The 24,600-nt window shown below is 51.9% G+C and overlaps 1 protein-coding gene across 4 annotated transcripts in view; it reads right to left on the reverse strand.

Annotated features, from left to right (window-relative positions):
• TMEM94 (transmembrane protein 94) overlaps positions 1-23,044 on the reverse strand; it is a 35,149-nt gene extending 12,105 nt beyond the window's left edge. For all 4 annotated transcript variants that reach the window (XM_057535857.1, XM_057535856.1, XM_057535858.1 and 1 more), the window contains exons 1-6: positions 22,954-23,044; positions 22,440-22,753; positions 11,551-11,680; positions 1,326-1,445; positions 861-988; positions 423-559 (exon numbers count right to left, since the gene is read on the reverse strand). In XM_057535857.1, coding sequence (XP_057391840.1) covers positions 423-559; positions 861-988; positions 1,326-1,445; positions 11,551-11,680; positions 22,440-22,489 — 565 coding nt within the window. In that variant the 5' untranslated portion in view covers positions 22,490-22,753; positions 22,954-23,044. The remainder of the gene's footprint in view (positions 1-422; positions 560-860; positions 989-1,325; positions 1,446-11,550; positions 11,681-22,439; positions 22,754-22,953) is intronic.
• Positions 23,045-24,600: the final 1,556 nt, after the last annotated feature.

The raw sequence follows: 24,600 nt of genomic DNA on the forward strand, positions 1-24,600 counted from the left end.
CAAGGTCACCTCCCAACCACCCCAGCCCAGGCACTTGCACCTCCTCTGAACACCTGAAGCTCCTATTCTTTGTACCCCCCTTCCATTCAAATACATTTTGCTAACTTTGCTAAGGGCTTTGAGGGGTGTGCTGAGCTTCGTGAGGGGTACAAACGTCAAAGATTAAGCCGATTTGGTCCCTGGCTTTGAGGAGCCATTAGCCTTCCTGCCCGCCCCAGGCCACTGCCTGGGTACCCATAGCCGTCCCACGGCTCTCACTGCACCACTGAGAAGAAAGCAGGGCATCCTTATCCCCTGAATGTTGACCACAGGCAACGCCAACGTGCTGGAGCTCCTGGCTGGGGCTCGGGATGGGAGCTCCAGGGCTCTGACATATCCCAGGGCATCTTTTCCCACCTGACTCGCCTGCCCCTTGGCCTCACCTTGGATTTGGTCAATGATCCCTCGGAGTCTCCGTTCTACCTCCCGACGCTTCAGCCGATCTTGCCGCCCAATGAGGACGAGGTTGAGGAGCAGCAAGAGGAAGAGCGCAGCGGCGTTCACCAGCTCCACCCCGTGGCTGGCAGGGAGAGAAGAGGGGGCACTGGCGGCGGGGGGCGGGGAGGGGGGTCTCCAGCCCAGCCAACCCAGGGCCCCTCACTCCCCTCCCCAGTCCCTTCTGAAAAGAGTGTCTCCTTCTGGTTCTGACATCAGCCAGCCAAGGGACTGTGGATTCCTACATGACCCAGGCGCTGACTCTGGGGGCAGCTCCCCTCTCCCGGGGATGTCCCAGGCGGGTGTGGAGGCAGGAGGGGGACAAGCCCAGACCCTGCGCTGCGAGAGGTGGGAAGGAGCCCCTCCCAGGGCCTCGGGCCGCGTACCTGCCAGCCGGCTGGCCCCCATAGCAGCCCAGCAGCAGCAGCACGGCCAGGAGCATGAGCGAGGCGCCGGGCCAGTGGAAACAGGAGCAGCGGTTACTGTGGTGCAGGAAGCTGCTTCTGCACATCTCCTGAGGACGGAGGGGCAGCAGGCCAGGGAGTGAGAGGCCCGGGGGCCAAGGGAGGAGGAAGGAGCCAAGATTCTCTGTCCCGCTAGGATCTGGCCGCCTTCCTCCCCTGCCCACCCGATGGAGAGCCCGAGCGGCCACCTCTGTCTTCTCGCTTTGGTCTCGTCTGGGGTCAGGACATCACTCTGAAAGGAACCCTGGTCTCTTTCTGATTTTTAGTGATGCCTCAGTCGGGTCACACCGTCCAGGGTGACAGGGAGAGTCGTGGCCCCGAGAATGGGCTTCCCAAGCTTTTCCACCGCCCCAACTAGGCTCTGGGCTCCCCATGAGGACATGTCACCTTCCATGTGAGACATTTCTTCCGTTCTTTTAGGTGTCCGTCCAGCACCGCCTCCAGCTGCTCCTTCAGGATGCTGAGGGCCTTCCGGGTGGACAGGCCCAGGGCCAAGGGAGCCTCGCCCTGGAGGGAAGCAGGAGGCACTCAGCATCTCTCGGGAGGCCCTCCCCTCCCACCTCCCCAGAACCTTCCTCCCTTCTCCCAAATCCTCACCCTCCCTCCCTCCACTAGCCCCGACCCCTCAGGGCGTGAGCATGTTCAGATCTCCACCAAATTAAAAGACGTTCAAGTACACAGTGCCCTGCTCCTCAAAGCCAAGTTTAAAACAAAACCAGAGGGCTTCCCTGGTGGCGCAGTGGTTAAGAATCCGCCTGCCAATGCAGGGGACACGGGTTCGAGCTCTGGTCCGGGAAGATCCCACATGCCGCGGAGCAATTGGGCCCGTGAGCCACAGCTACTGAGCCTGCGCGTCTGGAGCCTGTGCTCCGCAACAAGAGAGGCCGCGATAGTGAGAGGCCCGCGCACCGCGATGAAGAGTGGCCCCCGCTTGCCGCAACTGGAGAAAGCCCTCGCACAGAAACGAAGACCCAACACAGCCAAAAAATAAATAAAATAAATTTATTAAAAAAAAAAAAAAAAAAAAAGAATCCACCTGCCAATGCAGGGGACACGGGTTTGAGCTCTGGTCCGGGAAGATCCCACATGCCGCAGAGCAACTAAGCCTGTGCGCCACAACTACTGAGCCCACGGGCCACAACTACAGAAGCCCATGTGCCACAACTACTGAAGCCTGCACACCTAGAGCCCGTGCTCTGCAACAAGAGAAGCCACCCAATGAGAAGCCCGTGCACCGCAATGAAGAGTAGCCCCTGCTCGCCACAACTAGAGAAAATATGTATTGTTTAAGTGGGGAGAAGAGAACTAACCTGGAGATTCTGGCTTTACATTGTTCCCAGTAGAAAACATTAAGGAAAAAACCCCACCAACTTCTGTTACCACCATTTCATAAAAGGGAGGCTATTGTAACCCTACAACATCGGGAAGGACACAATCTCAGAAAGAAGACAGCTGCTCCCAGGAAAGGACCTGCACTGACCGCACCACACTCTCATCTCACCACGGGTGGGTGGAACGTGGCATGGACAGGGGTGGTTCCCAGCACATTGTCCTATGTGACCCCATGGCCTGACCTCTCCCATTGAGACCCCTTGTTCCTGGGCTTCTCTCCTGTTTTGTCCTGTCCATCTACCCCACAGTCCATCCTATGACATCTTCTCCACAACTTTATGTACGTTTCCAGGGCAACCTCAGCCACATGGATTCATCTGCCTCCAATACACTTACAACTCCTAAATTTCACCTCTAGCCTGACCGCTACCCCAAATTCTGACCCATTCCCTAAACTGCCGCACAGCTGTTTCATAGGTATCTATGAGTTGATACGTCCAAACCCCCGAAATTGCCACCCGGCCCTCCCTGCCTGAGCCAGCACCCCTCCTGCAGTTACCATCACCCAGGCACCCCAGCCCCTCCCCACAACCTCTGCCTCCCCCTCCCACCTCCCAGTCCCTACCTTTTCCAAACCAACCGCTGCATCCCAGCCAGTGAGCGCACGTCTGATGAACTGACCCTGTTTACCTTTAAAATCTAGCCCAGACTCCTGAGCGTGGTCCGGGATCTGCCAGCTTCTCCAGCCTCCTTTCCTGCCATTCCTGTCACATGCCGCGCTGCCCCAGCTCATGTGTCAGCACCTTTATGGATTTTCCTAGCTAAGAGCGCAATCCCTGCCCCAGACAACTCTTACTTCTCCTTCGAGACTCAGCTCAAACACCACCCGCTCTGGGAAATCTTCCCAAAACCCAGGGCTGCACATACAGGGGGAGGTTTGTATTCCAAAGGCACCCTGGACAACCTCGCTCACAGGCGGCATCACAGAGGACTGTCATTATAGATTTGCCTGTCTGGCTCTCCCACCAGACTGCCAATGCCTGGAAAAGGGTACTAAATTCTTCCATCTCCACACCCCTCCACCAACCACTAAGACAGTGCCTATCACAGGGCAGCAGCTCAGTGAATACTTGCTGACTGACTGAATGAATGAATGAACGCCCATGTAGTTTCACCGGTCCCAATGACACCTTCGTCAGGGTTGTCAACCCAGGATCTGTAGCAGAAACACCTGGAGCTTTTACAAACGTGGCTGTCCAGGCCCCACCCAGACCTAGTGAATCAAAACTCCTGGAGGTGAGGCCCAGGCCAGGTTGGATCTGATGCACAGATCCCCAGTTGGGGGTCCTGAAAAAAGAAGGCCCCCAGGAAAGGCAGGGCCTGGGGGAGGAGTGTGTCTTTCTCAGGGGCCACCTGAAGAGCACCAATGTGGGCTTCCACCAGGGAAAGCTCCTGAGCAAGAGGCACAAAGCCCTGGACCTGGGGCACCAAGAAAGGGACTGGGCTTATCTACTGAGTCCTGGCCAAGGGTCACTGAGCCAGCGATGCCCTGGCTGCCTGGGCTCACGCCCTACCCTCTTCTGCCCCGGCTTTGCCCACCAACGTTCTGGATTTCCTCCTCCCTGCCGGTCTCCATGTCCACCCGCCCCCTTGGCAGGCTTGACCCTCGCCAGACTAGGAGTTGATGGACTGGGGGCCATATCCCCTGGCTGCAGACCTGGCAATGGTGGGAGGCCCCTGAGTGGAGCCCCCATGCTGGCCTCTCGCCAGCTCCCTCGGCCTGAGGGATGAGGACGGGCTTCAGAGTGGGCCCGGCCCAAAGACCTCCCAGATCCCTTGCCTAAATCTCACCTAATCCCTGCTCTCCACGGTGGCTTTGGGGGATTACGAGGATGAGAGCTGCTGCTTCTCCGAGGGGATAACTGGTTATTTCAGCTCAGGAAGAAATGGCCCTCCGGGCAGGGAGCCGGCACCCCGCAAGGGTAAATACTGCACTCCAAAGCACCCACCTCCCTCCGGCAGGGATCCGGGGGCCTCCCTGAGAGGCCGTGGTCCAGGACAAAGGAGTGTCAGGCAGGGCTTGCACCTCTGCCTCCTTGGCTCCTGGCATGAGGGAAGAAAGCCTCCAGGGGCGGGAAGGAGAAAGAGAAAAGCAAAGGGGGAGCACAGGCCTTCTCATGTCCAAGGGAGGATGCCTGCCCCTCTCATCCCAAGAAGTTCCAAGAAGAAGAGCGTTCGGGAGGCCCAGCCTCCCCTCCCCTTTCCCCTTCCTCCCGCAGGCTCAACCTGCCAAGCCCCCTCCCCGCCGTGGGATGTGCAGGTTCCCAGGGTGGACTTGCCTAGGCCAGGTCTCCAGAAATGATAAAGTGAGCAAACCTCCTGCGGGCAGGGAAGGGCTGGCCCGCAGAGGTGGAAAGGCTGCACGCCAAAGGGCGGGAGAAAGGAAGAGCTGACAAATCCCACGGGGCTGCACAATCACCCGGGAAGCTGCTCGGTCTGGAATGAGTGCCAGGCTCAGGAAGGCAGGCAAAGGCTAAGGGGAGAAGCCAGAGAGCCAGGGCGGCGGCCTTCCTCCAGCCAGGCCTTTAGACCTAGGACCCTCAGGAACTGCCCTCTGCTTGCCCCGTGGCTGCCCTGCATCTGCTGCCACATTTCAGGCACCGCCAAGCCCCCTGGGCAACCCCACCCAGCAACTGTTTCGCTCCTTCTCTTCCTCCAGGGTCTGAGAACCTGTCCCGTGCTCCTCTCCAGGTGTGGGAGGAGGGGCCAGAGGGTGGCAGATGCTGCCGGGGCAGGGCCGGCAGAGGCGGGAGGGGGCCTGCGGAGCTGGGGGCGTGCGTCTGCCCCCGCATGTTGTGTCTGGCTTGGAGCACCAACTCCAGACTGGAGATTAAAGACAGCACAACAGAGGAAAAATAAGCCATTCTGTAATTATGTGCCTCCTGAAGAAAGTGCCTGCCAGCACAGCGCCCCGGGGCCAGGACACAGCCCTCAAGGCCAGCCAACCCTCCACGGCCCCAACCCCACTTATCCAACTGCCGTGGCCGCCCACTGAGGCCTGATGGCAACTCTTCACTCAGTCTCCGGCAGCAGGGTCCCGGGTATGGGTAAAATCACTGTTTCTCTCATTACCCCATGGCTTTTCCCCCATGCAGTATGAGAACTGAAGCTGAGGAAATTGGTGAAAGACATTCACGCTTTCCAAAGGAAATTCAGAAAGGGCTCATGCGTGAGCTGGCTAGGTGGCCTTTCTCAAAGCACAGAGTTAGGTTGGCACCCAGCGTGCCCGGGCACCCATGGCGGGGGGGGGGGAGGTCTGTGCAAGGACGGGGATGGTGTGAGAAATAAGAACGCCTGTCACACACGTGCCATCTGAGGTCTGCTCTTCTTGCCTAGCAGGGCCAAGAAGGGTGAGGAAAATCTGCCCCGGACTTAAGTACCCAAAGGCAGGAAGCAATTCTTCCTACTTCCCAGATGCTCAGAAACTCCCACTCCCCACCCCCAGGCACCTCCAGGAAATTCCTGGGGCCAAGGAGCCATGGCTAAGCAAGACCTCTACAGCAGAGGGGAGGCGTGGCCCTGCTTCTCCCCTGACACTGAAGCTTTTCGGGTAGAAGCAACCCCATCCCACTGTTTTAAGTGCTCAGCCTCAACTGAACCCAACAGAGGAACTCGAGGCCATAGGAGGTGTAGGCTCAGGAGAGGCTGCCAGCACGTGCCCATCACGCCCCGCTTCATCGTCAAAGGGGGACACGGGCAGGGCCTGGGGGCTGGAGGAGCAGCAGGTGGTGACAAAATTCTATCTGCTAAATCAGAACTGCAAGGAATCTGCTACCGAACAGAACCAGCTCCCCAGGGCCCAAAGCTAAGCATCTGGGTCCGTCTAATGAGGCTTTAAGAGCCAGCACGCCTGGGCTGTCCTGGGCTACCTCGGTCAGGTTTCTCAGGTGGCCCAGAACCAGAAGCCCCCAGCCCCCAGTCCCTGTCCTTTCGCGACTCCCCCAAGGTTCCCTCAGCACAGCAGCTGTTTTCCTTCCTATTCTACTGGTTTCGGGAGAAAGTGGAATCTAGGTCCCCTAGGCTCAGGTAGGCAGACTGTGAATTGGCCTTGGCCTTTGGCCTTGGCAACAGCAGATAACCACTAATTACAACCAGCTGGCCCCTTCGCCAGGTCCCCACGGTCACAGCCTCCTTGGCCGGTGCAGGTGAGCAGGGACCCAAAGCTGGACTCCACAAGGTCTGAACCACTGAAGCAGAGATTCGGCCACTATCCACCAGGGTCTATTATAGGTGTCACCATAAATCTCTTCCAAGTTTGGCCAGACACAAATCGACTCTGTCTACAGACAAGCAGCTCAAAGCCTCAAGCAGAGGCACCTCCTCTTCTTCCTCACTCTTCCCGGCTCATGCTGACCCTGGCACTTTCACCTGTCTTCTTTCTCACCTCCTGCAGCCAAGACCTGGAAGAAATCACCCCAGCCCCGGTGGCTCCTGTCTCAGTGACCCATGTGGTCCGGCGAGAAAAGCCTCCTTAATGGCCCTGAGGAGGGGCTGGCATCCAAGCCTTGTGCCTGGCGACCCGGGTCCCAGCACACCTTGACAGGATGCCCCACGGGGAAACTTGGGCTCCGGTCCTCCTCTGGGTGACTCAGGAGCCTGGCAGGCAGCTACACACACAGGCTTTCTGGCTCCCATCCCCAGCCTCCTTCCACGGTCCTCGCTACCTCATAATCCAAGCTGCCTCCGGCCCAGCTTCCATCTTCAACTGTTAACCCAAAACCTCTGACACAAAGCGGGGAAGCAGGCGTGTGGAATGGGGGCGTCAAGCCCAGCTGGCATACTCACTTTGCTGCCTTTGCCCTGATGGGCCATCCATAGCTCTGCCCGTTTAAAGAGCATGGGGTAGAGCCTGAGCCACAGCGCGTCAGCCACAGAACTGCTGACACTGCCCTCGGAGAGGGAGAGAAGGAGACAGAGAAAGACAGAGAGGGAAAGAGTGAAGACAGGGAAGAGAGAAGAGAGCTGGAGCGCGTGTGAGCGAGGAGCGGGGCGGCAGCGGCAGCAGAGTGGAGCTTCAATCTGCTGATTAATTTAGACTATTTCCAGTCACGCTGCAGATTTAGGGAGGGAGGAGGAGGAGACCGGGCTGCCGGTGCTGGAGGAAAGGACTGAAGGAGGGAGAGGCTGCGGAGAGGGAGGGAGGAGGGAAGGGGTTGAGAGGAGAAAGTTGGTAGGGGCCCTGCCAGCTGTCCAAGGGCTGGGCCCATTCATCAGAGGAGGCACCGGAGGGTAAGCAGAGGGCGACGTGCCGCCCAGGGGTTCGGATGCGCCCACCGCCCACCCCCACCGGAGGAGGAGCTGTGCAGGCAGTGGCTGCTGTCGGCCCGGAGCCCCGAGGGCACCCGCGGGCATCGAGAAGTACCTGTCTTCTCCCCCCGGACTCCCCTTCCCGGGCAAGGTGAGGAGCCCCACTTGGGGGAGCCCCCCAGATCCCTCTGAGACTCCAGCATAGAGCCACGCCAACAACAGCTCTCCCCACAGTCAGAGCTGCGGGAAGGAGGGGGGGGCTTATTAATAGCAGCACATCCTACGTGGAGGGGGAAGGACCGGCAATTGAGAAAACTGGAGCAGTGACTTCTCGGAGGGCAGAGCAGGGGGCTGGGAAGTGAGCGAGCAGAGGAAGCCAGTGCAAGAGGGAAGAGCCAGCTGAGAGGAAGGGCTCTTCCAACACCTAGGACCCAACATCTTCCCACCAGGTGGCGGGGGGCTCCAAGAGCCGCTAATCAAGGCGAGTGCAGAGCTCAGCCAGCCGATACCGCCCAGCCGCATCCAGACACACCTGCCCAGGTGCTGCTGGGACCAGGACACTGCCTGCGGACGCCGGGCCTCATCCCAGGAAGAAAGAGGAGGCTGGTGACCTGGGCTCCCATCTCCTCCCGGGGCTTCAAGCAGAGCCTGGGCATCACTCTGCGACCCCGGGTTTGACATACAGGAAGCTGTCAGAACAGACCCCCTGGGTGATGTTGGGGCAGGAAACTTCTCTGGCTCCATCCAGGCCACCCTGAGGATGGGGCTGGAAAACCTCGAGGGAGAGGAAATGGCCTAACAGGTTCAATAACCGGAGCACGGCCTGGAGCCTGAGACCATTTCTCCAGGGCCCTGTTTCCTAGACGACACCATCTCATCGGCAGGGAAGGGAAGAGAGAGCCTCAGCCGAGTTCCAGCCGGCCTCTCCCCTCCCCCTTTTTCAGCACAGCTCCCTGTGGGTGCGCGCGCGCGCGCGCGCGCACACACACACACACACACACACACACACACACACACACACACACACACACACACACACACCGCCAAACCCTGAGCTGAATGGGAACAGAAAAGGAGGGGTCCAGGCAGTCCAGAGGTTAAGGGCAGGAAGTCTCCGTGAGGCCAGGGAAGGAGGGGTCGGATTCCGAGACAGTCACTCTGAGGACGGCGGCCACCTGTGTAGTCAGGCTGCAGCCTCGGCAAACTGCTAAGGAGCCTCCTGTCCCTTGCTCCCAGGTCACACTCCCCTTTAGCTTTCCACCAGGGCACTGCTCTGGGGGAACCACAACTACGCAAACACTCTCCCTCCTGTGCAACAGGGCCTAGAAGAACAGCTCACAGGGTCTAACCCAGGTATTCCGCAGCGCCCCCCAACACAGCCCTCTGGCGTCTGGTCCCCCTCTGACACTGCCCACTTCAGCAAGTGAACAGGGAAGCTCTGCATCTGGGGAGAAACCCAGACCATCACTGCCACGGCGCATCCACCATGGGCTGGAGGACTGGAGACGGGAGAGGAGGGTCTGCAGGGGACACTGAGGACAGGCAGGTCACAAAGAGAAGGGGGGCAAGGTGCAAAGGATCAACCAGCAACAGCCAAACTGATGGTGGGCTGTAGCCAGGTGACGACAGGCCACCTTACCGTCAACTCCCAGCGCGCCACCTCGCCCACTCCTACGCCTCCAAGAAGGCTTCCACTGTTAGAGGCCCCAGGGATCCACTTTAGAAGCCCATATTTACACAACTCGCAAGGTACCTCAGGTAGAAACGCCATCAGATCTATTACTTAGCTGCTCGTCCTATTAATTCCTCAACTAGACAGTAAGCCTCTCCAAGCCAGAGGCCATCCCCCAGGGCCTAGAGTTCTACCACCCAAAGGGAGCATTCCATAAATATGGCTGACGATGGTGGTAATGGTGCTTTCTAGGTCAGGAAAGCATCTATCCAGAAAGAAAAAGAAGAGGATGAAGAAAAACCCTCCCCGACAAACACCCCTGAGAGATATCCAGCCTGGGTTCACAAGTGTCCTTCCTCGGGCTTGAGAGAGAAGCCAGCTGCTGGACCACAGAACTTTGTTTCCCCGATTCACTAGGAATGGGTGTTTCAGCCACAGGCTGGAACCGGAGGACAACACTGTCCTCTGTTTTCGGGACATTCAGCCCCACCCTAGGCAGGCCACCACATTGCACATCATAGCCTTTGGGGGGGCTGCTCCCTGGAACTGAGCAGTGCACAGCTCTTGCAACTGTACGCAGCAGCCCTGCACCCAGGCTAGGGGACGGGCAAGTGTAGCTTTCCCTGAGCACCAATCACTGCTAGGATGGACACTTGCTGAGCAGCCAGAGGCATCTGTGAACAGGAGGCTGAACACACCTGCTTCAAGTTCAGGTCCACAGGCCTGTTCCACGATCCAGAGGCACGGGAAATGTGGAGCTGAACACCTCGGCAGTCAGTCAGGCACCAGGTCTGTGTGGACCCTCAGCTCCTTCCCCAGACCTCCCAAGATCTCTTTGGCAGGAAGATCACTATCCATAAGTTCAAGTCAATAAATATTTACTAAGCCCTTGCTACATGCCAGGCTCTGTGCTAGGAGCCAGGGACACTGAGATAAAGCGGGACAGACAGATGATGCCAACACAGCGTAGCAAGTATGATGGTGGAGGTGCTGTGGATGTTGAAAGGAGGGACCCTGGAGGGATGAGGAGGACATATCTGGAGAAGGTCATGCCTAAACCGGGTCTTTGTTTTTTTTTTTAATTTGGCTGTGCCGGGTCTTAGTTGCGGCATGTGGGATCTAGTTCCCTGACCAGGGATCGAACCCGGGTCCCCTGCATGGGGAGCGTGGAGTCTTAGCCACTGGAGCACCAGGGAAGTCCCTAAACTGGGTCTCGAAGAAAGAAAAGTAGGAGTTTGGCAGGAAAAAGGGTGGGGGGGGATTTTTGGGTAACAGCCTAAACGTGGAGGGTGTGCCCAAACTCTGAAGCGTTCAGAATTACCAGTGGTAAAGGCCGAGGCAGGGGAGGTGAGGGATGCTGGGCCGACAGGCAGAGGCGGGATTATGGAGGGCTCTGGACCCCACGCTAAAGGTTTCGGCAGGTGGTGTGATACCTTTTAAGCAGGGGCAACAAAAGGTCAGTTCTGCGTTTTGGATAGCTTTCCCTGCCCGCCGAGTGGAGGCAAGGGGTCAGAGACAGAGGGACCTGTTAGGAAGGTGTGACAGAAGGCCAGGCAAGGTGGGGACTTCCCTGGCGGTCCAGCGGTTCAGATCCCGTGCTTCCACTGTAAGGGGCACAGGTTCGATCCCTCGTTGGGGAACTACGATCCCACATGCTGTGCAGCGCAGCCAAAAAAAAAAAAAAAAAGAAGGCCAGGCAAGGACCTAGGGGAAGGACACCCCCTAGGGCAGTCCTCGTCCCAGGAGAGGGATGCTCTGTTGGTTGACAAATCTAACTCCACGTAAAGATGGTATGCCTGGAGGCTGGGGTGCCTGCGTCAGGCTGGGGGAGGACGCCTGGACCCCCGGGCTGCTTACCCCCAGCTGATTCAGCAGCTGTGTCTGGAGTCTGACTCGGGGAGCTCTTCTCTAACCACAGAGAGGGTGCCCAACTGAGTACGCAACCCAGCTCAGCAGGTTGGGGCAGAGCCCCGCAAAGGGCAAACAAGCGAAATTACACACCCCTGGGCAAGGAGTGGAAGACTGGCTCAGAGCCAACCCCAATCAGAAACCGGCTCCCATGCGGCCGTGTTAACTGGTCCACCCTTTGTCCTTGAGTCCCAGCTCCCTGAGCCTGTGTGTTCCAGCCAAGCAATAGCACCGTCCAGGGATCAGATCACATACCCCAAGCCTCAGAGCTGCGCCCCCTCCCTCTCTTTTGGTGTAAAGCCTCCACATGAGGACCTCCCAGGCAAACACAGGCAGGGAGAGTCCAACAGAGACACACAGACAATCCCCGTTAGGGAACCGATCATGGCCTACCGCGTGCTTCTCCTTCAGGTCCATGGGCCCAGGGTACTGCAGGCATGCCCAGAGGAAGGTGGTCACCCCCGAAAGGAAGGCTCCTCCCCAACATGTACGAACCCCAGTGACTCTGTCACAGTCACAGCGTCTGGGGAAAAAAAAGAAAGAGGTCCCGTAAGGCCGGGTTGCTGGAAGGGGCAGCTACTGTGAAACACAACAGTACCATCTAAACAGTCGAGCAGGACGTGGAGAAGACGGTGCTGGTGACCTCCAGGGGCCCGGCCTGTCCTGGCAGCAGTCAGCTTTACAAATTCCACTCTCTGAAGCCAGGAGGGAGAGGGCTACAGCAGGGATGCTGGAGGGCTGCAAGCTTTCCCTCTTTTACCCTAATTTTTGGAGGCACGTATGTTTTGTTCCACGTGTACTCTTTGACTTGCTGACTTCCAGAAAGCAGGAAAAGCCATGGCTCATCAGCTCTTTATTTATTTATTTATTTTGGCCACATGTGGGATCTTAGTTCCCCGACCAGGGATCGAACCCGTGCCCCCTGCAGTGGAAGCGCAGAGTCCTAACCACTGGACCGCCAGGGAAGTCCCATACCTTCACTTTTAAAGAGGTGATGGGGGACTTCCCTGGCCATCCAGTGGTTAAGACTCCGTGCTTCCACTGCAGGGGGCACGGGTTCGATCCCTAGTCAGGGAACTAAAATCCCACAAGCTGGGCACGGCGCGGCCAAATTTAAAAAAAAAAAAAAAAGAAAAAAGAAGTGAAGGTAAATTGGAATCTAGATACAACTTGAATAATCAAGCAAATGGTGGGAAGAGTAGCAGAGATGATCAAAGTAGAGACGTGCTCACTCCACCGCCACCAGGAGCACAGCTGGGAAACACACACCACACATGCCAACGCGTACATGCCCACAGTCAGCGGGCCTCTCGAGCGGCCGGCCAACAAGGAGTGCTCAACAGGGACCTGGACGGGTGTCCATGAGGATGGGGGATCCAAGGCGACAACAATCTAGAAAATGAAGATGAGCCTAACCTCCCCACCCACCATTCCCTCCCCACATAACCCCGACTCTCACCCATCCATCCTGGCAGCCAGCACACCTTAAATGATTTCAGATGAGTGTTTGGGTAAAGAGTGCCACTGAGTAATCTGGTTCGGTGCCAGGTGACTACTTGAGGAGAAAGAACTAACCTGCTGACTGGGGCAGTTCTTTTGGGGGCCTGCAGCAAAACCTACGTTAAGAGGAGCTGGTCAGAAGCCCAGGAGAACTGATCCATAAAAGAGCTGTCTAGAAACAATTAAAAAAAAAAAAAAAAGCTGTGTCCAGAGGACCCCAGGCAGGAGGCCCAGGCTCTGCAGGCACTAAATCCGACCCACGATCCCGTCCAATTCCTCGCAAGACGTCACAGCCCTGCACTGCCAGGTCTGTCCCTACCTCTGCTTTTCCAACCAGGGCCCTCAAAGCTGAGCTAGCCCCCGGAGGGTCAGAGACAGACAGTGACGCTGGGAGCAGCACCGCAGTGCAGCGACATTTGGTTTTTTGGCAGCCGACTGAAATGGGATCCTGAGAGGCTGAATGCACTTCTGCCTAAGGCCGCTCTGACTCAGGCACCCTGGCCCTGTTTACAAGTACAGCTCAAGGTCCCCATGACATCCCATGCCAGCAGGGGCTGGATGAGGCAGTCACCACACAGGGAAAGGCACCAGGGGCCAGATGGGGCTTATGCTTAACTCCTTCTGCCAACAGTACAGGAGTGAAGTAACTCTGCGGCCGGGTGGGACCACAGCAGTTCCACAAGGGCAGCCAGGAGCACGACATTCTTCTAAGAGTCTCTGTTTTCCCATCACTCCATACATGGGATTCTGGGAGAGAGCTGTCCTTAGCTGTCTGATCTGAAACCAGCAGCTGTATCCTTAAAGGGCCAGGTCCACTCCCCGCCCATTGTGAAAAAAAGCACAGGCTTCAAAGCCAGACACTCGTGGGTTCAAATCCTGGCTCCATCATGTATCAAGTGCCAAACGACCTTGGCAAATCACTTGTCTCTCTGAGCCTCGGTGTCCTTGTTCATTGAATGGAAGTGATGATACCTATTACACAGCTATGCAACAGGAATGATGTAAAATACTATAGGCAGAGGGCCTAATACAGTATTTGGTACATGGTAGGTCTTAATAGTCGCCATTACTGTCATCTACTATCATCAGCAAACAAGTAATATGAAGAAAGAGTCACCGAAGTCAAGAACGAGAACTCAAAAGTAAGGAGAAAAAAAAGAAATAAAAGGCATAAAGATTGTAAAGAGGGAATTCCCTGGCGGGGCAGTGGTTAGGACTTGGTGCTTTCACTGCCAGGGCCTGGGATCAATCCCTGGTCGGCAACTAATATCCTGCAAGCTGCGGGCATGGCCAAAAAATAAAAAAGATTGTAGAGAAATAAGTAAAACTGTCTTTATTTGCAGAAGACTCAATCATACATGTAGAAAATCCTAAGGAATCTACAAATAAGATATTAGAACAAATAAGTGTGCAAGGTTGCATGATACAAGGTCAAAATATAAAATGCAAATATAAATTTCTATATGCTATAATGAAATATAGGAAAGTAAAAATGTGTAAATATCACTTACAGTACCAAAAAAAAGAAATACTTAGGGATGACTTTAACGAAAATACACATAAGTCCTATACACTGCTGAGAGAAATTAAAGAAGACCTAAACAAAGAGAGAGCTATACCATGTTCATGGAATGGAAGACTTAATGTTAACATTAATGTTTTAATATTTAAATTAAATAATATTCATATTCATACATTTCTATTTATCAGTATTAATATTAATAGGCACCCATCAGAATGACTAAAATGAAAACGACCGATAGTACCTAGTGTTGGTGAGGATATGAACTGATAAATTGCTAGTGGGAATATAACATGGTATAACCATTTAGGAAACCATTTTGGCTGTTTCTGATAAAGTACAGGTGACTCTTTAACAAGGCGGGGGTTAGAGACACCGACCCCTGACACCACCCTCCCACCCCCCAAGCGCAGCGGAAAATCCACATATAACTTTACAGTCAGCCCTCCAAATCTACAGTTCTGCATTTGTGGATTCAACCAACCATGGATCATGTAGCATTCTGGTACATATTTAGTGCAAGAAATCCACATATAAGTGGACTCATGCAGTTCAAGGGTCAACTATATACACTTATTATATGACCCAGTAATGGAAACATATGTCCTCAAAGAGAATTACATACAAATATCCATAGCAATTTTATTCAAAATAGCCCCAAACTGGAAAAAATCCAAATGTCCACTCAGGTGAATGGATGAACACACTGTGGTAAATCCATACAATGGAATTCTACCCAGCAACAAAACAGAATAAAGTACTGATATACACAACAATATGGCTGAATCTCAAAAACATTTGATGAGTGAAAGAAGCCACACACAGGGCTTCCCTGGTGGCGCAGTAGTTGAGAATCCACCTTCCAATGCAGGGGACTCGGGTTCGAGCCCTGGTCCGGGAAGATCCCACATGCCACGGAGCAACTAAGCCCGTGTGCCACAACTACTGAGCCTGTGCTCTGGAGCCCGCAAGCCACAACTACTGAGCCCGCATGCCACAACTGCTGAAGCCCGTGCACCTAGACCCCATGCTCCGCAACAAGAGAAGCCACCACAATGAGAAGCCCGCACACTGCAACGAAGAGTAGTCCCCGCTCACCACAATGAGAGAAAGCACATGCGCAGCAACGAAGACCCAACACAGCCAAAAAAAAAAGCCACACACAAAAGACTGCCTACTGTATGATTCAATTAGTATAAAATTCAGAACAGGCAAAACTAATCAATAGTGGCAGCAAGCAGATCAGGGGTTGCCTGGGGGCAGGGGGAGGGAATGACTGCAAAGGGCACAGGGATCTTTTGTTTAATATCTTGACTGTGGGTGGTGGCTACAGGGGTATATACATTTGTCAAAATTCTTTGAACTATATACTTAAATAGGTGCATATCATTGTATGGAAATAGTTGCCTCCATAGAGCTGATTTTCCAAAAGTACAGTGGAATCCGAGCTCAACTAACCTCTAAAATGCCTAGCACATGCAAGATTTGGCAGATTTATAAAAGAGAAGGGATAATGAAGCAAACATTTACCAGCACCTGTAGTGTGTTACAATAGCAGATACTTAGTAAGTATAAGGAATGGTCCTGTTTTCAAAGAAGTATAAGATGCGGTCCCTTCCCTAGAGGGATTTATAATATAGTGGTTTGGGCTATTATGAAAAAAGATAACAATTCAAGTTGGCATTGACATACTAAATGAGAATTGCAAACAGGTGCTTAGGAGTAAGAAGAGGAAGGGCTACCCAAGCAAGAGCCACAAGTCCCAATCAAGGCACCAGGGAAGAAATGCAGTAGCCTTTTTTTTTTTTTTTTAATTGGGGTATAATTTACAATGTTGTGCTAGTTTCAGGTGTACAGCAAACTGAATCTGTTATTCATATACATATATCCACTCTTTTTTAGCTTCTTTTCCCATACAGGCCATTAGAGTATTGAGTAGTGTTCCCTGTGCTATAGAGTAGGTCCTTATTAGTTATCTATTTTATATACAGTAGTGTGTATGTGTCAACCCAATCTCCCAAGTTATCCCTCCCCCCGGGAGCCTTTTTGAAAGATAGTGATCTGACCTGTTTGGTTAGAGCAGAAGGCCTGAGTAGGTCAGACTGAAGAAATAAATGAAGAAATAAATGACCACATAGAACAGGGAATCAGGGGCCCTTGAAACAAAGACACCCTGAGGAGTCACTGAAGGTTTCTGAGTAGGTCCCAGGATTTTAAAAGGGTAGAGAATGGATCAGAGGAGAAAGGGAAAGAAATTACAGGCAGAAGAGTTAGAAGAAAATTACAATAACCCTGGTTTGCCATGACGGGTATCTAGACAAAGGCGGAAATGAGAACGAAGGGGTCGATGCTTCCTGCTGCCAAGCTCAGAACCAACATCAAAAAGAACTAGTGTGGGGACTTCCCTGGTGGCACAGTGGTTAAGATTCCACCCTCCCAATGCAGGGGGCCTGGTTCGATCCCTGGTCAGGGAACTAGATCCCACATGTATGCTGCAACTAAGAGTTTGCAAGCTGCAACTAAGAGTTTGCAAGCCACAACTAAGGAGCCCGCCTGCTGCAACTAAGACCTGGTACAGCCAAATAAATAAATATTTTTTTAAAAAAGAAAACAACAAAAAAAGAATGGGTGCCCAAGGTTCAGGTTGAGGGTGAGCTGAGGAGTTGGCTGTCCTTATCTCTTCCAACACAATCTTCATTAGCTCTGCTGGCACTCTAGGCACGCCCAACACACCAAAAACACAATTTGGTGGACTCTACTCAGCTGAAAGTGAGCTGATGGATGCATGGATACTCAGTGGGGGGGAGGTTTTTAATCACAAGTCTCCGGGTTCTATCCTTGGTGGCATCCTAGTCAATATCTTTATCAATAACTTGGGTGAGGAAACAGATGGTATGCTAATCAAATTCTTGGATAGCACAAACCTGGAAAGGAGATCAAAGTCAAGCTCCAGGAAGATCTCAACAGGCAGAAATGATGGGCCAAATCTAATAGATTCAATTTAACTGTAAGAGATTAGATATTAACGCCTGCACTTAGGTTCAAAAACTACTGTAGTAAACTACTACAAATGGCTTAGTTAAATGCATTTTCAAAATAAACCGCATGGTCGCCCAGAGTTCACTCACATTTAGGCTGCATTAACAGATATGCCAAGTCCCCCAAAAGACAGGGGTAAGTCTGATTCCTGTACATTTCAGAGCACACCTGAAATATTTTGTTCATTTGTGCATCACACACTTTAAGAAGGACACTGACTAAAGTGGAAGGCTTCCAGAAAACAGCAGCCAGGTTGGAGAAACTATCACATGAGAATTAATGGAAGGGACAGAAGATGCTTGGCCAGGACACCAAAAACACATCAGGTTAGAGCAGAGACAGAAGGGCATGATGGCTGCCAGGGGAAAGAAGGGCCAGGCTAACTCTGGGAGGCTCCAAAAATAGGGACTAGATTAGGGGGAGGAAGCTATATGGAGGCCGACTGGGACTTAATATGAGCAATATCTTTTTTTTTTTTTTTTTTGGCTGCGTGGCTTGTGGGATCTCAGTCCCCATCAGGGATTGAACCTGTGCCATGGCAGTGAAAGCCTGGAATCCTAACCACTAGGCCACCAGGGAACTCCCAAGCAATATCTTTTATACATATTAGAACTGTATTAAAAAAATGGAAGAGGCCACCCTGAGAGGCAATGAGCTCCCCATCACTAGAGGGATCCAAGCAGAGGTGGGGAATTATGGAGCTAATAAATACATCAGGTAGCAAATAAGAAAGAGATGGCTTTTTATGGTCTCTTCTAACTCCAAGAGACTATGAAATCAAGAAATCCAGTAGCATCTACCCATGAAAAGATGCTCAACTCTACCCACAATAAGAGACATTCAAATTAGACTACCCCAGGGGAACAAAGCTGGAATATTTTCACCACTGGACATCAAGGTTTTATAAAGCTACAGTAATCGATGCAGTGTGGTATTGGCCTGGTAATAGAGCCTAGAAATAGACCCAGACATATGTGGTCAATTGATTTTCGAAAAAAGGTATAAAGGCAATTCAGTGGAGTAAAAGGCTCTTCAACAAATTGCGCTGGAACAATTGAATATTCAGATGCAAAAAAAAAAAAACCTTGTCAATATAGTTTGCACCATATACAAGAGTTAACTAAAAATGGATCATAGACCTAAATGGAAAAGTGAAACTATAAGATTTCTAGAAGAAATAATGGGAGAAAATCTTTGTAACTGTGGGTTGGATTTCTTAGAATCAATACCAAGAGCATAACCTACAAAAGAAGATATTAATAAACTGGAACTGAGTGGCTGAGGATAGGAGTGGGAGGGAGAATTTTCACTGTATATACTTTTGTGCCTTTTGATTTTCAAACCATATGAATGTACCAAATGTATCTTTAAAGAATCAGCAACCTCTCACTCCTGGGGATATATACCCACAAGAAGTGACAACAGGGACCCAAACAGATATCTGTGCACTCATGTTCATAGCAGCACTATTCACAATAGCAAAGGTGGAAGCAACCTAAGTGTCCATCAACAGATGAATGGATAAACAAAATGTGGCCGGGGCTTCCCTGGTGGTGCAGTAGTTAAGAATCCGCCCGCCAATGCAGGAGACACGGGTTTGAGCCCTGGTCCAGTCCGGGGAGATCCCACATGCCGCGGGGCAACTAAGCCCGTGCGCCACAGCTACTGAGCCTGTGCTCTAGAGCCCGTGAGCCACAACTACTGAGCCCGCGTGCCACAACTACTGAAGCCTGCGCGCCTAGAGCCCGTGCTCCCAACAAGAGAAGCCACTACAATGAGAAGCCTGCGCAACACAACGAACAGTAGCCCCCGCTCGCCACAAGCAGAGAAAAGCTTGCGTGCAGCAACGAAGACCCAACGTAGTCAAAAATAAAATAAATTAAAAAAAAAAATGTGGCCTATACATACAATGGAATATTATTCAGCCTTCAAAAGGAAGGCAATTCTGACACATGCTACCACATGGATGAACTGGGAAGACCTTACACTAAGTGAAATAAGCCAGTCACAAAAGGACAAATATTGCATGATTCCTCTTATTTGAGGGTCCTAGAGTAGTTAAATTCCTAGAGACAGAAAGTAGAATGGTGGTTGCTGGGGACCAGAGGAGGGGGGAATGGGAAATTAAGTGTTTAATGGGGACATAGTTTCAGTTGGGGAAAATAAAAAAGTTCTGGAGATGGATGGTGGTGATGGCTGTGTAACACTGTGAATGTACTTAATGCCACGTAACTGGTTAAAATGGTAAGTTTTGTATTATGTATATTTTACCACAATAAAATAAAATCAGCAACTTCTGGGAATTCCCTGGCTGTCCAGTGGTTAGGACTTGGCGCTTTCACTGCTGAGGCCAAGGTTCAATCCCTGGTTGGGGAACTAAGATCCCAAAAGCCATGCGGTGTGGCCAAAAAAAAAAAAAAAAAAAATCAGCAACTTCTGATTTTGCAATTGGTTCTGGCTTACATTACAAGGAATATTCCCCCACTGCATTCCATGTCAACTTTAGGGATGTTTATGCTCTTTTTTTTTTTTTTTTTTCAAATATTTATTTATTTATTTATTTTGGCTGCTCCTGGTCTTAGTTGGGGCATGCGAACTTCTTAGTTGAGGCATGCATGCAGGATCTAGTTCCCCGACCAGGGATTGAACCCAGGACCCCTGCATTGGGATCGTGGAGTCCTACCCACTGGACCACCAGGGAAGTCCCTATGCTCTTTTCAATACACCTTTGAGTCTCTCTCCAGTATATATCTTTTTTGCAGGTGTTTCCCAATATTTTTCTCTTCACCTTCCTACTAAGGAAGACTGCTATCAGGAATCTCTTTTTCAAGATGATCCTGAAATTAAGAAAACTGGGTTCCTATCATTACACTATTTCCAGTTTCCCAAAAGGTCGCTGTGAGCCCTGAAAGGGTCTCCTTCCCTTGGGCACCCCTCATTCCCCATCACTCTAGGCCTTTGGATGCAGGCATCAGGCCGGGTCTAAATATGGTCCTTAACCTACTTGCCACGCCATGTGATCCTGTTTACTACTGGCTCGGCAACCACAGGCAAAGCTTATTATTACACGAACCCCTGGTCACTAAACCACACATTTCTGGCTGGCTGGTCCCTTCGGAAGAAAAACATTCCTGCTGCAGCCGCCGGCTTAGCCTTTAGTTCACCTGTGTACTGTAAACAAATCTGGGCCTGCTCAGAAACCAGAGTTCAAACAATATTTTTAAAGGAGCCTATCTTTTAGGTCAAGAAAGACGCTCTCGTGAAACCAATGCTGATCCAATAACCAGATAAAAAAGATTAGCACACGTTGACTGGCAGAGAAGTGCCAACCACGACTGGGAAACTTCTCACTTAAACACCAGGAATGGATTTGAGAAAGGCTATTCTCAGAGCTCAAACTCGACTCAGGTGAGGTTAAGTCAAGCCTTGGGTGTAGGTCACATTTACAATAGCGCTCCTCCCTCGCCCCATAGCAATTGTTTCCCAAGCCCAACACCAAGGAATCAGCAGTGGAAGGAACCGAAGGATAGCGACTTTCATTTCTCATGAGTTCTGCAGGAGTTAAGCTTTCCGAAAGGCTGATTTTCAGCCCTTGGAGCTGGCACTCCCTAGCAACTTCTCAAAATAGAAATGTGAAGGGCTTTCTGTTTTCTTCCATCTCACCACCCAGCCCTGGCTCTCCCGGACTAATCTTCTGATGTTGGGTCACCACAAACAAGGGGTGGGAGTGGGGGGTAGGGTAGGGGTTCAAGGGCAGTTAACTCTCAATTCTTTGGTGGCTGGTTATCCAAGGGGATGGTCTGTACTCCAACTCCCTGGCCAATGCACTTCTCCATGGTCTCCACCAGTTTCCCTGTTTGTCGTTCTGACAAAAACCAGAGAGCAAGGAAGTTACAGCTGACATGGCAGTTGAAATAAGCCTTGCAGAGTACATACAGTATGTGGATTTTATGTGAACATCTACCCCCAGTTCCAGTTCCAGTTAATGACAGTCTACGTTCTGAGGTCTTCTGATCTTTACAGTTATTTTTTTTAAACTCCATGGATCATTTTTATTTGACTTTTTAGAAAATGAACCTTACTTGTGCCATTTAAAAAAAAATTAAAACTACCTCGTTGGATTACTAAGATCAGCTCTTCTTTTACCAAGATCACCATAAAGACATACCACCATGGTATTTCTTCTTTCTTCAGTGCTTCTTAACCTTTTTCTGCCTCTGCACTATTCTTAAACACAATCACACTCTCATTCATAACACCTCTAATGACACTACAGTGGTTCCCCCAAACGGAGGAAGGGCTACCTTGTCCTGACTCTGCCCCTCCCTGCCTTTCCTGAGAACCACTAATTTACACCCACAAATAGAGACCACAATAAATATTAATACAAGAAATCAGCCAGTGAACTACCTGCCGGTTACTTAAAATTAATAAATGCAAAAATATATTGAGAACCTAGTAAGTCCTAGACTCCATCCAAGGGATCCTTATATATAGACCACCTCATTTAATGCTCACAACCGCCCTGCAAAGGCTGAGAGAAGTTAGGGAACTTGGTTTTCTCAGATCACACCTAGGAAACAACCGGCTCTAGTGGATAAAGGACTCAAGAATCTGGACTTCAGAGTTCCAGCCCTGGGACCTTGATGACCCTGGCCCTGGCCCTTTGCCTCTCCCAACAGTTAGTCTCCACATCTGTAAAATAAAACGTTAAAATTCCCTCCTGACTTCCATCTTCTAAGAGTACCCAGGCTTAACTGAACTGTGTCACTACAGCTGAGGTGAGGGTCTTGGATGAAGCATGAGAAAACTATCATCGTCCCCAGTACACAAAATCACACACAAGAAGGAAAAGGGATTGGATACAGAGCTCCCTCCTTTTTCTCCCCAAGAGCCACACACACAAAAAAAGAGGGTGGGATGTAGCAGCACGTGACCAAATCAGTGAACACGCCAAAGTGCAGCCCGTGGTCACACACCAATGAAAGAGCAGGGTTCCCCTCGTAACTGGCACCGGGCAGGGGCTCACACAGCAGCACACGAGGGACTTTAAGAACTGACTTCAGCGGTGAGCAGCAGAGGAACGAGAGCACAGCAGAGAGATCAGTTTATAGGGTAGGAAGTAATGTTCCTCTGGTTGCTTCTAAGGAGTCTTTAAACAATTTTCTGGAAAGGCGGAAAGGGGCGGGGGCTGGCGGGGGTGGGGGCAGGCAGGGCATACTCCAAACTGCAACGTCGCTGCTCAGGGTTGAAAAGCCCCTCCGGCTCCATCCACCTGGACACAGGGGACGTGGTCAGCACGAGGGCCCGGACGGCAGCTGAGAGCGCGCGCAAGGGAGGCAACCGTCTGAACTGGGGCTGGGATGGGGACTCCCAGAGACCTATAAATAAACTGAACACCAGCGCTGGAAGCCTTCTGGGCCGGGGCCCAGGCACCGCAATCCTGGGGCAGGGAGTCTTTGTTGGCGGGAGGCTTCGATTTCCGACGCGGGACCCCCAGAGGGCCAAGCCAGGGCCGAGGGCAAGTGTGAGCACCTGGGGGAAGGAAATGGCCAAGAGCTGGAGGCAAGAGCCAGTCCCTTGACTCCTCCACCGAAGGGATTCCCCCGAGACCATTACCTGGGTGCAGACCCCAGACTCGCCTCCCCTCGCCCAAGAATCCCGAGGACGCGGAAGGCCGAGCCCCACGCCCCTTTGCTCCCCTTGCTTCGGGCCACGGGCCTTCTCGTACTTACCGGGGCCCGGGGACCAGTCTTCCTCGCCCGCGTCCTCTCCCCTCCCTGCCCCCTCCTCACTTCGCGTCCCCTCCTCCAGGGGCCGCAGCCATGTCCGTTACTGGCAACTCCAAGGGGGTTTGCCTCCTTTCTCGGACAACGGAGTCGCCGGCTCGCTAGCTAAAGTCCTGGGCGTCGATTGGTCGCAATCCGAGACGGGCGGGGATTCTTGGCTTCTTATTGGCTGAGGGGAGCACTAGGCTGTAGCCACAACCTCCCCTCCGGGAGCCTGGCGGAATTAAGTGCCAAGTGATGCCGGCGGGAGAGCGCGCAACCACTGTCCATCCTTGAACGTCATGCCGTAGCGTTTTCTGATCCAGAGGTCCTGACCAGAGGCGAGGGCACGGCTTTCACCTAGGTTAGTTTTCCTATGGAATTATCCTAAAAATATCAACGGGCCGTCCCGCCCCCTGCCTTTCTTTTTAAAATAAGCCCTTTGCAGAGCGCCTGTGTCTCCAAAGCTCCCTCCTTGTTGCTGGGAACAAATGCCTCGAGACACCTCGCTCAGAGACCTTGGAGGGAGTCCCTCTGGGACCAATACTGCTTCCAAACCAAAGCTGGAGAATCTAAGGCAATACTGCAGTTTTTCTCCTCCAAGCTCGGCTGAACTCTAAAGGGAAAAACAAGTTAAAAAAAATTTTTTTTTCTAGATAATTAAAGAAGTCGCCTGGGAGACCTCTCTTGGGAAAACAAAGCAAGTCTGTGTCAGTATTTACTTCTGTTTTCCCAGAGATCTAAGTCTGGAGAGTTGGTTTTTTGTTTTTTAGTCTGTTTATAAAACTGGAAGAAGGTCATGGCTGGTCCTGGGAAGTAAGAGCCCCTTCTCCCTGTTAATGAATTTGATTATGTAATTAAATCTCTATTTCTTTTCAGCTGGACAAGAAGGTGCCATTTCAATGCCTAATCTTGTATGTTTGAACTGTTTTAGCTGTTGTCTAAAACTGATAGAATCATGTCCCTTTCCTGCATACAAAAATCTTCTGCTGTTTATCTTCGCCAATAGAAAAAGTCCAAATCTCTCTGCCTGACGTTCAAAGCTCCTCATAAATCGACTCAGACATACATTTCCAGGCTTAACTCCCCACAAGCCAAACTACTCCTGCAGCCACACAGATTCACTAAATGCCTCTGGGACCCTCCCACCTCTGCTTCTTTGCCCAAGAGTTTCCCGGTGCTTTGTAGGTTCCTTCCTACCAATAAAATCAACGTTCAAATCCACACCCATCCTAAAGGTCTACGCTAAACACTACCTGCCCAAAAGCCTTCCCTGACTTTTAGTCATTGAAATTCTGTAGCACTGAGCTTTTCTTTGTGTCTCCACTGCTGCCTTTACAAAAGTATGCTTTGCACAGAATTATTTTTGTAAGACTTCAAGCAACCTGAAGGCAGCTGGCTTATCCTGGCAGTCCACACAGCACCTTATTTGGAGGCTGGTAGCCAGCAAATGTTTGCTGAACTGAACTAGTCAATCGCCTGTATCTAATGTCTTTTCACTTCATCCCAGAAGGCTTATATGGCTGCATTTGGAAGGTTATTAGCAGGTGTAACATAGTCATCCTGCCCTGTTCCACTTTGTACCCCAGTCGCCTCTGGCCATACTTGTTTCTC

The sequence above is a fragment of the Balaenoptera acutorostrata genome, chromosome 20, assembly GCF_949987535.1.
Source record: "Balaenoptera acutorostrata chromosome 20, mBalAcu1.1, whole genome shotgun sequence".
Taxonomy (NCBI): Eukaryota; Metazoa; Chordata; class Mammalia; order Artiodactyla; family Balaenopteridae; genus Balaenoptera; species Balaenoptera acutorostrata.